Source organism: Podarcis muralis, chromosome 2 (assembly GCF_964188315.1).
Source record: "Podarcis muralis chromosome 2, rPodMur119.hap1.1, whole genome shotgun sequence".
NCBI lineage: Eukaryota > Metazoa > Chordata > Lepidosauria > Squamata > Lacertidae > Podarcis > Podarcis muralis.
Window position 1 is genome coordinate 111,020,924 of NC_135656.1, and position 17,788 is coordinate 111,038,711.

The following is a 17,788-nucleotide window of genomic DNA, read 5'->3' on the forward strand; positions in this document are numbered from 1 at the left end:
ACAAGATAAACCCCACTTTCTCTTGCTCATCTCTAAAGTCTTTATCCAGCAGCTGCAGCGCAAACAGCACGTCTGCTCGGAAATTGGGGTACTGCTGTAAATTCCCATCAAAATGAGATACAATGCTGCCTCCTCTCTTCCCCAACCCAATCCCCTCGGATCTGGGTCCCGGTAGCCCCTGCTTCACAAGCCCTTCCAACCTGGCTTGAAGATCTTTGCAGGCAGCCGCCGCTTCTTCTTCTCTCTTCCTGGATGCGATTATTTCAGCGCTGAGTTGTGTCACCGCTTCTTGCAGGGAAGCTATTTGCTGTTCTGTAGTCATCTCGCCTGACTTTTGTGAGCTCGCAAGGCACCAGTCTTCTTCCCTCCCTGCCTCGCTCCCGTAGCGATGCTTGAGGCGAAGAAAACTGATGAAATGTGAGACAAGGCTTACTGTCAGAGACTGCCTCCCGGTCCCAGCTCACAGAGGACCAACGCTAGCCAGTAGAACTGTACAAAAGTCTTTATTGAAGTTTAGTTTCCATTTTCAAGCCCTAGCGTGCGTCTCTACGTCTAGACCCTAGACCAGCGAAGCCTCGTCTGAGTCTCCGCCCCCTGTACACCAGTTTAAGACTCTAGCCTTACTCCACCTTCTTCGTTTCTCCTTCCGCCTCTGGGTCCTACTACCCCCCGGGGTGCCTTCCTTCCTGGACGCCTCGGAGGCGGACCCCTCGGACTCTTCCCCCTCTCTTCGGCGGGCTTTGGGACCTGGCTCCCTATCCGGGCTGCTCATTGCGCCACCCTCTCGCACATTTGAACTTGGCGCGCGCGCGCTGCCTCTGACCTTCCTTTTGACCGTTTCCTCGCTCTCTGATGCAGGCGTGGCTAACCCTGACTCATGTCCTTCCGCTGACGGAAAGCTGCCTGCTGCCGATGCTTGGGACTCCTCCCCCTTACTGCTCTCCGGTGGGGAAGCTGGTCCCGATTTCCAACTGCTGCTTTCTGAGTCCCCTCTGGCCCCTCCTTCCTGTGGTGTTCCCTCTGGCAACCCCCTAGCTCTGACCACGGGAGCCCCTTTCTGTGAATCCTCTGATTCGCTGGAGAGACTTAGAGACCTCGGACGGCTATCATCGCTGACCTCTCCCTCGGATTCCTCTCCCTCGGTCTCTAATTCCTCCCTTTCCTGTCCCTCTGCTCCTGAACCCCTGACAGTATGTAACCTAAAGTGTATGTAACCCGAGGTACCACTGTACAAAGAATTCGTGCAAAATGTACTACAGTGGTACCTTGGGTTACAGATGCTTCAGGTTACAGACTCCGCTAACCTGGAAGTAGTACCTCGGGTTAAGAACTTTACCTCAGGATGAGAATGGAAATCGTGCGGCAGCAGCAGGAGGCCCCTTTAGCTGAAGTGGTACCGCAGTTTAAGAACAGTTTCAGTTTAAGAACAGTTTCAGTTTATGAACAGTTTCAGATTAATAACGGACCTCCAGAACGAATTAAGTTCTTAACCCGAGGTACCACTGTAGTTGCTTGCCTGTATGTTAGTGGCTTGCAGGAAGGAGAGAAAACCGCCACGAAAAACCAAAACTCTCTGCATGTTTTGGAATTGGCCGTCAGGGCTGGCCCAGGACATTTTGCCTCTTGAGGCAAAACAGAAAATGGTGCCTGTTCCCCCACATCTCCTGCGGTGCCCCCTACCTTCTCCAATGCCCCACCACCACGGCAGGGGCTTTGTAGGAGCAGAAAGCAGTAGCAGGGGACATTAGAGGCGTTGGAGGCTGGCAACAAGAGCAGGTGGCAGCCAGTGGCACATACCTTAGTGCCCAAATCTAGTGCTCCTACCAACTGTCTGCCACCTGAGGAAACTTCTTCCCCAAGCACTGCCTCGTGGGCAGGCTGACCTGCTGTTGTGTTTGGCTTTTCTATATGTTTTCCAGTAGTTTTCCCGCTGTCAGTGTCAACATCCCACTCCAACGCTGTGAATGGGTTCCAAACAGGCCCTGCTCCATAGATTTCAGTTCTCTCGCTCAATGCACAACCGTTGATCTGGCCTCTTTCTTCTTTTTCTTCTTTTTATTCAAAGTTATAACAAAACATATTTTCCAAAAACATATCCTTATTCCCCCTATTTTTCCTCCCCCCACCCCCCACAAAACCCACCCCCCACCCCACCCCCCGACTTCCCTCAGTTCCAGTCTTTGGTTTCTCCAATAATGCTATTTTCTGCATGTTACAGAGTTGTATAGATCCTCCAACTGTTTAGCTAATTATTAGCAGTAAAAAATTGTGGATGTTTATTCAAAACCTGCCAAGGAGTCCAGTTCACTTTGTTGCGTCTTCAAATACTTTGTGAAAGGTTCCCATTCATCCTTAAAGTCACAGTTATCCTTGTCCTGTAGCTTATGTGTCAATTTTGCCAGTTCTGCATAATCCATCAATTTTTCTTGCCATGATTCTTTAGTTGGGGTTTCTTCAGTCTTCCATCCTTGTGCTACCAGAACTCTCGCGGCCTGATCTGGCCTCTTTTCCAGGTAGCCAAAGAGGTTTGCTGCCCGGGAAGCCGTCTGCAAGACGCCCCACGATCCAAAACATTTGGCTGACTCTGAATGACGGCATCCTTGCCGACAGGTGACTCCAGATTAGCAAATGCATTGGTGATGCAAGAACTACTTTCATAAACAGATTTAAGGTATGTGTGTGAGAGACAGACAGAGAGGGAGAGGGAAACCGTTCAAGGAGTGATATTTATATCGAAATTGCATCTGCCTGCATCTGTAAGATGTCATTTTGGAATTGAGACGAATGCAGTCACAACACAAGCAGGTACTGCCGAAACTTAGCTCTGGGCAATTTTGCAGCTGTGCCTTTGGCACTCAGGATATTATTTCAAAACACTGCTTTGTTTCACTCATTGTTGCGTGAAGTTTCCATACATACCCCAATTTCCACCCCCTCCACTTTTCCAGAATTTCAGATCAGCTTTCCTTTCTTTTTTTTTTAATCTTTCTGGAGTTGCTAATCATGCAACTTTACATCTGGAAGGCCACTGGCTCCCCATTCCTTCCCTCCATGGAAGGCACTACAATTCCCATAATCCTTAACTACCACCATGCTGCCTGGGGCTATTGAGAATTGTAACCCAAAAGCGTCTGCATGGCATCATGTCGGCTTCCACCCTTAGACTCTGCCTTGGTTATTATGTAGACACAATTTATGTGTGCTAGGAAATGATGACTCACTGTTGCTTCCCAGCATAAGCCTAGTTATTGGGCTAGCTGGTCTCTTCACTCCTCCATATTTTCGAAAAGATGTAGAGAAATATGCTTGCGGGATCAGCTTCTGCGGTGCTCTGGTGTTTGAAGATTCTTAAGTCCATCAATTATGGAACAGTGCTTTAATTGGATTGAAACTCCATTTCCATGCCACCACCAACACACCTCCTTTCCATTCTCTAAGTATCAGGTGTGCCTATTGTTCCCATTCCTTCATCCCATTGGTTGCCTCCAAATGGAAATCAGTTCTTGACCCTAATACCTCCCATCTCAGGACCTTTTAAGAGGAGTCTTGTTTCAGAGTCAAAGTTAGAGTCTTCTGTCTTCTTGTCATTGCCACACACACATTCCTCCTCCTCTCTCTCTCTCGTGAAATTTCTCAAGATGAACAAGCGTCTTCTCCTGGGCTTTTCTCTTCTGCTCTTCTGCACAGTATGTAAGTACCGGGCTTTAAAAGGAAAATAGGGGGTGTTGTTTTGCAAAACATTTGCATGGGAATTTAGCCAGCCAGAGGGCCTTTTCGGTAGTGGCGCCCACCCTGTGGAACGCCCTCCCATCAGATGTCGAAATAAACAACCATCTGAAGAAGACGTCTGAAGGCAGCCCTGTTTAGGGGAGTTTTTAATGTTTGGTGTTTTATTGTTCTTTTAATTCTGTCGGGGGCCACCCAGAGTGGCTGGGGAAACCTAGCCAGATGGGCAGGGTATAAATAATAAATTATTATTATTATTATTATTATTATTATTATTATTATTTAGCTAGTGCAAATGTGTAAGAAAATGGATGGGTCCATCTTTTTGAGCAGCTCAGGTGCTGCATTGCCATACCAATCTGTGAGCGGTGTGAGATTTCAGCGGTTCTAGGCATGCATACCCAGGGTTTGTGTTTCCTGCTTGGAATAAGACACAGCAGAGGTGTCATTAGGTTTATTTACACATATATACAACCTGAACCTATGATGGAGAGGTTCACAGCATAATCACCCCAAGAGGGTTTTGCTTCTCCCATAGGCGCAACCTTGGATCCAGACAGACATCAAACATCGTGCTGCTGCTTTGTGTCTTGGTCACTTAACTCCTAACTCCAATTTCTCTACTCTGAAGTCTGGCTTTATCTGTTGAGGGAGGGGCCCCACTCATTTGTCCTCCCACACCAGGTCCCTTTGGATCCTTTTTTTTGTTAATGGGTCATCCCCGAGGCCAGGCATAGGCAAACTCGGCCCTCCAGATGTTTGGGTACTACAACTCCCATCATCCCTAGCTAACAGGACCAGTGGTCAGGGATGATGGGAACTGTAGTCTCAAAACATCTGGAGGACTGAGTTTGCCTACGCCTGCCCTAGGCTATCATCTGAACCCAGGAAGCTAGCCTGGTTATTAAATTATCCTTGTTATTAAATTATTGCTTTGAAAGCTTGCTGATTCCAGCCTAATACCCATGGATCCGGCACCCAGTTTTAACACCCTGAGCCTTAATTAAATTCTAATACTAACTTGATCCGGAGATAATAGTGGTCTGGCACCCACAAATTCATAACTATATTTAAGTATTTAGGAATGGGGAGTCCTTTTGGGTCGTACCCATCTATTTTTATCTCAGAGTACGTAAATCAATAGGTCTAAGTCGTGTCCACTCATTTAAATGTGTGTGCTCTGAGTAGGACTAACACTGTACACTTTGTTACCTGCTGGTGGGACAGCCATCTTCCAGGGGTGCTGCAACCACAAGATTCCTGCATTGCAGATCTTGAATTCAATGGGGGATTGAACAAGATCAGCCTTGGCCAACTTGGTGCCCTCCAAATGTTGCTCCCATCAGCCCCAACCAGGTTGGCGAAAGCTGGAGTAGATCACATCAAAATTTCTTTCCAACTCGATGTGTTGTGTCCCATGCTAGTCCTAATGAGAGCAGATCCAATGAACTTAAGAGACATGGATATTTTGGGTTCCTTAATTTCGATGGATCTAGTGTGACTGGAAGTGGGGTTGGAATTCTGGAACCTTTGTCCCTCCAAATGTTGTTGGACTATAACTCCTATCAGCTTTGACTATTGGTCATGCTGGCTGGGTCTAACGTGAGTCGTAGTTCAGCAACAACTGGAGGGGCAAAGGTTTGCCAGACTGGATCTACAACTTTTTCCCATTTATGTGTGAGGGTTAGGAAGTGAAATCCAAAAGATTGTTGATGAAAAGAAAGCACTAAGTGCAGAGGAGAGGAGGGCAGCCAAGATGATCAAGGGTCTGGAAACTCAGCCTTACGAGGAATGCTTGAAGGAATGTTTAGCCTGAGAGGTGATATGATAGCCATCTTCAAATATTTTACTGGCTGTCATATGGAAGAGGGTGCATGCTTGTTTCCTCCTCCTCTTCAAATACAATGGCTTCAAGTACAAAAAAAGAGGAGATTCCGACTAAACATTTGGAAAAAAATTCTGACAGGAAGAGCTGTTGGGCAGTGGAACAGACTCCCACGAGAGATGGTGGACTCTCCTTCCTTGGAGGTTTTCAAGCAGAGGGTGGATGGTCATCTGTCATGGATGCTTTAGCTGAGATTTCTGCATTGCAGGGGGTTGGTCTAGAATAGATGACCCTTGGGTTCCTTCCAACTCTAAGATTCTATGATTCTAATAACAGAAGTAATAATAATAATTTATTATTTATACCCCGCCCATCTGGCTGGGCTTCCCCAGCCACTCTGGGCAGCTTCCAACACAATATTAAAATACAGTAATGCATCAAACATTAGAAGCTTCCCTAAACAGGGCTGCCTTCAGATGTCATCTAAAAGTCTGGTAGTTGTTGTTCTCTTTGACATCTGCTGGGAGGGCGTACCACAGGACAGGAGCCACTACCGAGAAGGCCCTCTGCCTAGTTCTCTGTAACCTGACATCTTGCAGCGAGGGAACCGCCAGAAGGCCCTTGGCACTGGACCTCAGTGTCCGGGCTGAACAATGGGGGTGGAGATGCTCCTTCAGGTATACTGGGCCGAGGCCATTTAGGGCTTTAAAGGTCAGCACCAACACTTTGAAGGCTTGTTTTCTCTTGAGTTCACTTTACAGTACCTGGGGTTGTGCAGGACTAATCATGTCCCAGCGCATAATTTCAAAAATTCAACCACCAAGGGTTTGAATTTTCCTTTGCTGCGTGTCATTCAGTAGAATTAAGCTAAGTGACAAACAACAAGCTGAGAAAACAAAGTGGACAAGGGAGGGAGAAAGGAAGGAAGGAATATTTGCAACAACAACAACAACACCCCAAGCTATGGAGGCAACAGTTTTCTTCCCGTGTGAAAAAGGCTTCAGTTTTTCTGCCCCATTCTCAGGGCAACTGAGAATTTCGATGCATGTGAGGTTTTGAGCTTATTTTATTCTTGTAAGATGGCTAAGGGTGGGATGCGTATTCTTTCCATCAAACATTTCTCAGGCACTAGTCAGCCTCTCCCAATGTGCTTCACCATCTGAAAAAGGCAGATGGAGACATTTTCTCATGATGTTTGATTTAAGGGTGAGCAGCTGGGAGATTATTGCTCTGTGAGATGTAAACCACAGTTCCCAAGTTTCATTTTTGGGGGTGGGAACCATAACAGAGTTATGAGTTTGTGGGTGCCAAACACCCTAAATTTCTGGGTCCGGTAGCTGTTAGAATTCAACCAATGCTTGGAGTGTTAAAACTGGGGTTCAGACTCATGTGTATTAAACTGTGGGCTAGACAATGCTCATCTTCAGGAATCAGCAAGCATTAAAAGCTAATTAAGCAAGTTTAACTTCCTCATGAGGTGATAGCCCAGGGACGGGCCATTATGAAGATCAAAGGATCAAGGGACTCTATCTGGGATGGCAGATGAATGGGGCCTCCCCTCCCTCCCTCAACAGACAAATCCACAGATCTTAGAGAAGTTAGAAACTATGTGACATAGGGGCAGATGAGCAGCAGGCAGAGCTACAGCTGATGTCTGTTTGAATTCTAAGCCGCAGCTATAGGAGAAACAAGAACCTCTTGTGGAATTGCTGTGAAACCCTTCCATTGTTGGCTTAGTTTATATATGTGTGTAATAACCCATATATCATAAAGACACCACAATCTCCGCTGTGCCTCATTTCCAATAGGAAACACAGGCTCTGTTAAGCATGCCTTAAAACCCCGAATCTCACACTGCTCAAAGCTTTGGGTGGTGTGCCGCATTGCTTTAAATGTGTTGTTGTAGTAGTAGTTGTTGTTACAATTTATTATCCGCCCTTCACCCTAAGGCCCCAGGGTGGATTACAGCAAGTTAAACACAACATTAATATTAAAACACAATGTTACACATTATTAAAAACAGATTCAAACCATTTAAAATTACAGAAAGTAATAATATATAGTGTGAATGTGTCCCTGGTCTATATTGCTGTCTGAAGGGGCACTCTTGCCTTATAGTGCAACTAAAGCAGGGGAAATAAAATAAACCAGAACGTTTGTGCTATAAAAAGTTACAGGGTTCCTGCAAGAAATTACAGGACGTGCACTTGACTGGAAAAAGGAAGCAGTGTGCCCGCCCCAAAACTTTCGTAGGCGCAAACAGAATGGAAAATGGGGGTCATGTGTAACCTCCCAGATACCACCTTGAGCATCTATAATCAGGAATGCACAATATAATGCTGCCCACTTTACATTCTGGGTGCTCCCTGGATTACGAAAGGGCCTTGGCAGCCTCGACGGAGATCATCCGCCACCCATTCTTGTTCCAGCATTCCTTGGCACAGAAATCTGTTTACAACAGAAGCCTGGCTGCCATCCAGCTGGGAAGACTTCCCTCCACCCTGAATCGTTTCAGGTTTCGCAAGAAGCTTCTTCCAGCGAAAAGAAGCTTAGATTTCCCCATTTGAACTTGCCTGCTGATTAAGATTTTCTGATGAGGCTCTTCTCTGGGTAACCTTCCCGGCTTCTGAAGCCAGGCAAGCGAGGACTGAGAGGCTGACGTCCCCTGGTGTGGGGATTCCCAAATTGTTGGAAATCCAACCTCTGGACCAGTTGGCCTAGTGCCACCTCTGCTATCTTTTGGTCCCTGAGCCCATCTTGCTTTTAAAGTTGACATCTTTTTCTTTTTTTCAAATTTTTATTAACATACAACACACATACATATACATTTACACAATACATAACACACTACCTTATTTTCATAACATAAAACATACCTGCCTTACTCTATATAATACCTACCTATACTGTACATATCAACATACCTACACACCTACCCCACACGGACACTCGCCAAGTGACTTGACTTCCAGCCATTCTTGTTAAGCTACTTTATTTTTCCAACTAGCTTAAACGCATTTCATTATTTCTTTAATCTCTTTTTCTATCTTGACTTTACTCTCCTTTAACTCTAATCATTTTCTGGATTCACTCAATATCTGTCAGAAATTCTAGTTTTTCCACGTAAATTTTGATGTAGTCCTTAAAGATAGCCCACTCCTTATGCACTTTTTGTACCATATCTCCTCTTATCCTCCCTGTTAGTTTGGCAATATGGAAGTATTCCATCATTTTAGATAACCAGTCTCTTTTAGTTGGTTTTAAAGTTAACATCTAAGGACCTTCCATAATTTTAGATTTCCTCTTTTCTCCAATTGGCTGGTCCCCTGCTTTTATCTCTGCGGATTCCTAATTGTGGTTTTTAATTATGTGAGTGGTTGCTTTCTGCTCTCACGTATTATTGCCTCAAGAGATTGCTGTGGACGGCAGTGTCAATATTGCAGTCGTAGAGAAATACAGTGCTGCGACTGCATGCAAATGATTAAGTGGGAGAGGGTGAGACAGGGAAAGGATTTGGCACCTGATCTCAAGGCTGCTTTCACAATGGGTATTTGCAGAACAAGCCATGCCTTGCCGTTCGCTCATTTTGTTTTGCAGAACTTAGCATACAGCCATCCTGAAATGGACATACTCTTGTGTTTTCCCCTCTTTTCGGAGTTCAGAAAAACTGACTTTAAAACAGAGCGCCAATTGGATCTAGCCAGGACCCCAACTTTTATCGCCCCAACTTTTTATTGCCATCAGTTATTCTGCCTCCCCCATGGCATACCTAACTAAACTCAAAGTCCCTAATCATTGAAGGGACTTTACCCTTGCACGTTGCCACGCCCTCCCCTCGGCTCTCATGGAAGGTCGATATAGGAAGATTCCTTACTTGGGACAAACAGAAATAACAGAGCATGTGCTTCTCCAGCGCTTATATTATAGAGACATCTGTATTAGCCTCATCTCCCCACTGTTCCATAAGTACCCAGGGCGCACAGGACAATTCTATATCTCTCTGCTGCTTTCAGATACCAGCCCTCCTGCAACAAACAGTGTTGCCAGGTTCTGCATAGCAGCGCTCAAAATTCGTCACTTGATGACCTGCGCCACAAACTAGATTTAATGAGCACTCATATCAGATGCGGGTGGCGCTGTGGGTTAAACCACAGAGCCTAGGGCTTGCCAGTCAGAAGGTCGGTGGTTCGAATCCCCGTGACAGGGTGAGCTCCCGTTGTTCGGTCCCTGCTCCTGCCAACCTAGCAGTTTGAAAGCACGAAGTGCAAGTGGATAAATAGATACCACTCCAGTGGGAAGGTAAACAGTGTTTCTGTGCACTGCTCTGGTTTGCCACATGCTGGCCACATGACCCGGAAGCTGTATGCCGGCTCCCTCAGCCAATAAAGCGAGATGAGCGCCGCAACCCCAGAGTCGTCCACGACTGGACCTAACAGTCAGGGGTCCCTTTACCTTTACAAATCAGAGTGCTTTGTACATTTCTTTGTAAATTGATAGTCATAGCGTTTTATCTACTAAGCTTTTAAGCTCTTCCTTATCCATTAAATACTCCTAACTCTTCTTTTAGCTTCTTACAGTCTTTTACATATACAGTGGTACTTCGGGTTAAGAACTTAATTCGTTCTGGAGGTCCGTTCTTAACCTGAAACTGTTCTTAACCTGAGGTACTACTTTAGCTAATGGGGCCTCCCGCTGGCACCGTGCAATTTCCGTTCTCATCCTGAGGTAAAATTCTTAACCTGAGGTACTATTTCTGGGTTTGCGGAGTCTGTAACCTGAAACCTCTGTAACCCGAGGTACCACTGTACCTTCTGTTTTAATAACTTTAGATTTCCAAAAATGTTTTATAGATTTTAAATGATTGTACCCCGCCCTACTTATGCTGGGTCTATGACTGTAATAAAGATTTGACTGACGACTCTTGGGGGGGCCTTAATCTTGCGCAAGTCACGTAACTCACATGGGAGCATGGAAGGGAAGACGAACATCCCAGTTTTGGGACGGGAAGGCACCAGTTTGAGGAAAGCTGTGCTCGTACCTTTGTGGGGTTAGTGACGCAGCTGCATTAAGGGTTTCAAATCTTCATTCATTTGGGGGAAGTTGGCTACCGCAAGCTTTAAAGAAAAGAAAGATAAATTCAACCCTCAAGCTTGCTATATTTACTCAACACTTATTTGCTGCTCATTGCCTGCTCCAACGCTTGAAAGGGCTCCTGAAGTGGGCAGGAGTTAACTGAGCGAGAGAGAGAAATGCATTCCATTCCCAGTGCATCATCGAGGTTTTTTAATCTCCATAGAAGATTGTGGGATGTTGCAGAAACCAAAAGAACTTCTAACACTAGACAGAGATGGCACAATCTGTGCTGGATGAGGTCCACATGAATGCCACCCCAGCGCCTCAAGCAGTTTCAGGAGTGCTTTTAATAGCATTGTGAAAGAATATTCAAAGCATGTAAACAAGGATCACGGCCACATGTTCACACACCCTCACAAGCAAGCATCTGGGGGGTGGGGGCGGATCCCTTTAGAAAACATTTTTTTGTAAGTCACAAGTGACTTCTTTGGTGATCACTCACAGCCGAGTAAGATTGTCTTCCATAAACATGGTTTTAACAATGAGTCCGTAAGTGACTGTGGAGGCCAATTCTGGATCCTCACGTCCTTCCACAGTGGGGACATTGGTTTCCGGGCGGGAGTTGATTTGCCAAGCGTGCCTTCCTCTTAGCACGTTTCTTCCTTTTGTCCTGAGTAAAGGCTGTTCTCCAACTGGGCGCTCGCAGGCCAGTGTTTCCCAGTTGTCAGTGCTTATACTACATTTTTATGGATTTGCCTTGAGAGTGTCTTTGTACCTCTTTTGTTGACCACCAGCATTACGCTTTCCATTTTTAAGTTGGGAATAGAGTAGTTGCTTTGGAAGACCATCATCAGGCATTCACACAACATAACCAGTCCAACGAAGTTGATGTTGAAGAATCATTGCTTCAACACTGGTAATCTTTGCTTCTTCCAGTACACTGATATTAGTTCGCCTGTCTTCCCAAGTGATGTGTACAATTTTTCGGAGACACTGTTGATGGAATCTTTCAAGGGGTTGGAGATGGCATTTATAAGTGGTCCATGTTTCACAAGCATACAGTAAGGTTGGTAGTACAATAGCTTTGTAAACAAGCATTTTGGTTTCCTTGAGAAAAACCTTCGGGTGTCCTGATTTTGAAATATGGCAGCTTATATGTATTTTACAGGCAAGTGTGTGTTTTAAGGGAAAACCTATAGAAAAAGATACAGATCTGTATTTTAGGGGAAAGTGCTCACTAAATTGTGCATAATTTAAATGCAATGGGACACACACACACACACACAGAGAGAGAGAGAGAGAGAGAGAATGAGAGAGAGAGAGTATGTGTGTTACAGGCCACCCCAATCTCTGCCAAGCTGTGCACAGGATTCCAGGGGTCTTGACCCTTCCCCATGGCCTGTGCTCCTTCAGAGAATCAAGGATGCAGCAAAGACTGGTGTAGCTTTAAGAAATATGATTTATTCACCGCTTTACACCTTCATGGTGGGAGTCTGGTTCTTACAGCATGGTCATCTCAAGAGAGGCCTGTCCTGTCCCCCCCCCCCCACAGCAGTGCAGTGCTGGAATCCAAGGCATCTCTCCCAGCCGGCCTTCAGCCAGCCTGCCCAAGATGGATCTTTCCCTTTGTGCTCCCCTTCTTCCTTTTCCCAGCTTGCTAAAGACACACTTTCCCTGTCACCTCAAACAAACGCGCCATCACCTTGGCAACATTGATCTCCCCAGGCCAAAGGATTCCTTGTCCGGCACAATTATGCAGCTTGTATTTTCATTCATATCCCAAACAATCAAAATCCTACCATTTGTTAATTCCTTGGGTTTAGGCCAACCTATAACACTCTCACTGTATACTTCCCATGTTCCTATGTAAATATGTCCCCTGGTTTCTCTCTCTCTCCATATGTATGTATGATCCATAGAACAACAGGATGGAACAGGCTGAATGCATGTGAAACTAATCTGGAATGGAAATAGGCTGATTCATACATTCTTACAAAACAGTTTTGCTTTGACATCTGCTACAAATGGGGAGTGTGGTATAGTGGTTAGATTGTCAGAACAGGTCTGCAGGAAGCTGGTTTCAAATCTCCACCAAAACATGAAGCTCATATGAAGGAGCCTTTGGCCAGTCACTGCCACTCAGTCTGACCTACCACACACTGGAAAGGATAAAATGTGGTGGGGGAAACCATGGGCACCATCAAGCACTGAGGAAGAAAGTTGGCATGCAGTTTTTGGCTGTTATTTTTTAAAGCACTTTTGTGGCCCGTTTATAATTTCTGATTAAAACCATGCCTGTCTTTCTGCTTCTCTCCTGCAGCTGAAGGTCTCGTGTGCAGAGTTTGCAAGTACAAACTTGGCAAGGTCTGCCTGGATACTGACGAACCTTGCAAAGCGGCCGAAGGGCAGCTCTGCGAGACAACCAAAGTTTATGCTGGTAAGAACAATTACTGGAAATCCGCTAGTGCTGTATAGTCTCCATCAGTTGTGCAGCGAGAGAGCTAGTGTCTTCGGGGAACAGTGTTGAGGTGTTGGTATCAACAGGCACCTGAAAAAGCGCTCGCCCCACAGAAAGGGGTCCCCTGCTGACCCCCAGTGTTTCCTGGCCCTGCTCCTGTTCCTCCTTGCGCTTGCTGCCTATTCATTTGCCTTATCTCCAGCTGTGGAGGGCAGGACTCGAACCCAGGGCTTCAGGTTACAAGAAGGGAGATTCATCCTGGCAGTAATTGCATGCCGAGACCCCAAAGCCACTCCCTTGTTGAGAAATAACACACACAAGGACACAGATATTAGGTTAATGTTATTGGGCAAATTTTGGCCACAACTTTATTGATTACAGAATGTGAGCGGTATTGGCTTAGGCATTGAATGGACCAGATTATATCTGACTCCTGCCCAATGCGCAGGAAGTCCGGTAAGGGTAAACCGCCGGAAGGGGGAGCCCTGTCGATGCATACCAACTCGAGCTTCCCCTGGTGTTCCTGTCAGGGTCGTGTCATGGCCCCAGCCCCTGACCCAAGCTTCAGACAAGATCAACACCCCCGGATTCCTTTAATGGAATACCCTTAAGCTTGGAGGGGCAGGTGATGGCCCATCACAAGGTCAAACAATGCCTAACTGCAACCCTAACAAAGTTGTGACGATTGCTATAAGTTAGGAGAAAACCAAACGGCCAGTGCCAATTTGTCAAGTGGGAAAATTCCTACCAGGCCCCTCAACGGCAACCAAGCAAGGTCCATAGCAAGGCCAGTGCCTAAAACCTGGAAATTAGGGAGGGAGGGCAGGTGATTGAGAAAGCGAGCCAAAGAGGAAGCCCTCCGGCTCACGCCTCTGTTTAAATGGTCCCGGCCACGCCCCCCGGCCAGCGGATTGGCTGGTCGGGCTCTGACGTGGCCGGGATCCCTCGGGCAAGGGGGGACTAAGTCCCCCGTCCCCGGAGGGGAGTGAGTGGCCATGCGGTCCACCGCAACTCCTCTGTTGAACCTTTTAACAGCAGAATGGACTCCCTAGGGAGGTGTTGGGCTTTCCTTCCTTGGGGGGGGGGGTTTAAGCAGAGGTTGGATGTCCATCTGCCATGGATGCTTTACCTGAGATTCCTGCATGGACTACTGCAATGCGCTCTAAGTGGGGCTACCTTTGAAGGTGACCTGGAAACTGCAATTAATCCAGAATGCGGCAGCTAGACTGGTGACTGGGAGTGGCTGCCAAGACCACATAACACCGGTCCTGAGAGATCTGCATTGGCTCCCAGTACGTTTCCGAGCACAATTCAAAGTGTTGGTGCTGACCTTTAAAGCCCTAAATGGCCTCAGTCCTGCATACCTGAAGGAGCATCTCCACCCCCATCTTTCAGCCCGGACACTGGGATCCAGCACTGAGGGCCTTCTGGCGGTTCCCTCATTGTGAGAAGTGAGGTTACAGGGAACCAGACAGAGGGCCTTCTCGGTAGTGGCACCCGCCCTGTGGAACACCCTCCCTTCAGAGGTGAAGGAAATAAGCAGCTGTCTTCTCTTTAAAAGACATCTGAAGGCAGCCATGTTTAGGGAAGTTTTTAATATTCAATGATGTATTGTTTTTAACACTTGATTGGAAGCCACCCAGAGTGGCTGGGGAAACTCAGCCAGATGGGCGGGGTATAAATAATAAATTCTTCTTCTTCTTCTTCAACCCCAGCTCCCAGAACTCTGTGATTGTTTAAAGTGACACCGCCGTGCTTTAAACGTACGGTGTGGTCCTCTGTGGCTCTGTGCCCCAAACACCTGGATTTTCAGGGTTATCTGCTGTGTGGTGTGACTCACCCTGGGTACAGGGAAGGAGTTAAACTAACGCACATCTCGTTCCTCTCCCACCAGGCGAATTATTCCTCTTCAAGCGCTATGGCTGCGGCAAATACGCCGAGCTCTGCAACAAGACCGAGCGGAGGGAAAACGCCTTCAACATGTCCTACGAACGCACTTGCTGCGACACCGACTTATGCAACGCTTAGTTCTCATTTCCTGTCCCTGGGAAGGTTCGGCTTAGCATGGGGCCAACAGCTGGTTCATTTTCAATAAAAGCTGGCAAAAGAGACCCCTTTCACCCCAAAAGACAACCCTCAGATTATATGATCCCATCACTTTGACCTTCTGTCCCCCTCACAGTGCTCAAGATTTCAGCTTCTTCTTCCCTCCCAAAGGTTCCCCCACCTCAGTTGTGGCCTCTCCCACAGGACCTGCTGAAGATGCTTCATAGCTAGTTCTACGTAGCTCACGTTCAAAGCACACAGTTGAAGCACCAAGACACCCCTTTAAACAGTCATGGCTTCCCCCAAAGAATTCTGGGAACTGTCGTCCGTCAAGGGTGCTGAGAGGTATTGAGACACACACACACACCCTTTTCCCTCTCGCAAAACTACAATTCCCAGCATTCCCTGTGAAGAGAGATTGACTGTTAAACAACAACTTAAATCCTTCAAAAGTAATTAAAATTGGGCAAAAAAATACCTGCAAATTAAAACACATGTAAGTGTCCTACATGTCTGGGCAAGCTTGCCTAAAACAATCATGCTTTTAGCAGGCACTGAATAGTAGATTCATTAATTTCAATGGCTCTTCTATGAAAAGAACTTCTGTTGTTGCTTTTTTAACTCTTTCTTTAAATTCTTCAGAATTGTTTCTCTCTGTCATCACCACAAGTTTAGAAACCAAACTGCATTTCTCCTGAAGATCAAAGCATGCAGTAATGGAATATTTGTATGTTTAAACTCCCCGAGAGAAACAGCATAACTGGAGAGAATCTTTTTTTCTCTCTCTTTAGCAAATGGCTGAGGGGGGACGACAAGGGGTGGGACATCTTTTCGGCCTGAGGGCCACATTTTTGAGGGGGGCAGCCTTCCAGGGGCTGCATGACAAAGGTGGGTGGTGCTAGTGTACACACACACACACACACACACACACACACACAGCCCTCTGTTCTCCTTCAAGCAAGAAGCATCTTCAGAGTTCAAGGATACATTACAGCTAGCTAAAAAAACAGTTGAGGCTGCCTAGCAGGTCTTGTGTGGCTTGAGAATAGTCTTCAGGGCCGGACAGAAAGACTTGGGGAGCCGTATCTGGCCTCTGAGCCTGAGATTCCCCACCCCTTCGTTAAAACAATGGCTGTCCTCTTATCAATCTGAATTCACCCTGAGCTGCACTGCCAGGTGTTTATTTGCTGGGGAGGGGGGGAAGAGTCTAGAAAAATATGTATGCAAAGTTTTAAAACGTCCTGTTTTCTTTTATATCTTTTTGTATTTACTGGGGAGCTGTGGAGAGTTGCTGAATTGCTGACTTGGCAAATGATAAAATGGGCGGGGTATAAATAATAAAATATCATCATTATTATTATTATTACTACGCATGCTGCATTTACTCTAGCAGAATCTGAAATCAGATTCTTTAAACTGAACGTCAAAGAGATTGCATACAGTAGTAAAATACTGTGGAGTTTGTACAACGATGTGGTGCTGTGTTTTGCATGGCTTTTGTGCTTCTGGTGTAAACTGCAGTTGCTTGTATTGTATAATCGAATTGTATTGTTGCCATCTTTGGCTGAAGGAATGAATAAAGTCGGTTGACTTGACCACGCTGCCTCTGCACAAGCCCTTTCCTTCACAGGACCAGCGTCTTGTAAGGCCCGTAGATAGATTGGGATCCGTTTGTAGATTGCTGGGTGGTTTTCAGTTGATCACCAAGGGAACCTCAGAAGGCCCCCACAGCTGAGCTCCAGCAGCTTTGCCACATGGAAATATACAAACGGATTTCGGGAGATGGTCAGAGCTGAGTTCATCATTGCAAGGACCCAGCAGGTGCATAGCTGTCAACTTACAGATTTGAAAATAAGGGACCAGCAGCCTCGGAAATAAGGGACCAGCAGCCAAAATAAGGGATTTTCAGAGCACAGGTATGTTTGACTTCTGAGCCCCTCCGAGCCAAAGGCAGAAAGCCCAGCCAGCAGCCAAACGAAGCCTCAAGCGGTGGTTCCCACGGCGCAGCAACCCGGCAAAGGGGATGCAGCAAGGAAAACCACCGTCACCTCTCCACTGGGAAGCGCTGAGCAAAGGCAAGTCCCCAGGCAACGCGGCCGATTTGATCGGCACAAGGCATGCAAACTCCACCCCCCAGTCGTTCTTAGACTCCTTATTGGGTGAGCAATGCAGCCAAGCAACACAGTTGGAGCCTCCCTCCTCCCTGGCCGGCAGGGAGGGAGGGAGAGGAGCTGCTTCCTTTGAAACCCGGGAAATTTAAGGGACATCATCAATAAGGGACAGCAGTGGGACACGGCGTTGGGATAAGGGACTTTCCCTCCAAATAAGGGACGGTTGACAGCTATGAGCAGGTGAGCTACGCCTTCAAAGACAACCTGGAATAAGAGACATATTTGAGGTATCTGATTGTGACATCCTACATGTTTGTCCTGGGCTCTCCTGGAAAGACGAGACAGTCCCTAGTTAAACACTGGAGTGTTTGTTCTGCTGTTCCCACAAGGTTTTGGGTTCTCCTTCCAATGTCAGAAGCAAGACAAGCATCGGTCCGCTTGCATGTGATCAACTAGAGCACAACTGCATATATGCGTGGTGCCAGGAAATAAATCAATCAATTCAAGCCTGGGAATAATGGGAGAAATCTGGGAAGTCCTCATGGCTTG

At 46.6% G+C, this 17,788-nt stretch overlaps 1 protein-coding gene across 1 annotated transcript; it reads left to right on the forward strand.

Annotated features, from left to right (window-relative positions):
• The first annotated feature begins 3,349 nt into the window (after nucleotides 1-3,349).
• Nucleotides 3,350-16,717, forward strand: LOC114592042 (lymphocyte antigen 6 complex locus protein G6c-like). Its single transcript, XM_028719870.2, has 3 exons — nucleotides 3,350-3,690; nucleotides 12,945-13,061; nucleotides 14,977-16,717. Exons 1-3 carry the CDS (start codon nucleotides 3,639-3,641, stop codon nucleotides 15,108-15,110), a joined length of 303 nt encoding a protein of 100 aa, XP_028575703.1. The 5' UTR covers nucleotides 3,350-3,638; the 3' UTR covers nucleotides 15,111-16,717.
• The last annotated feature ends 1,071 nt before the right edge of the window (nucleotides 16,718-17,788 follow it).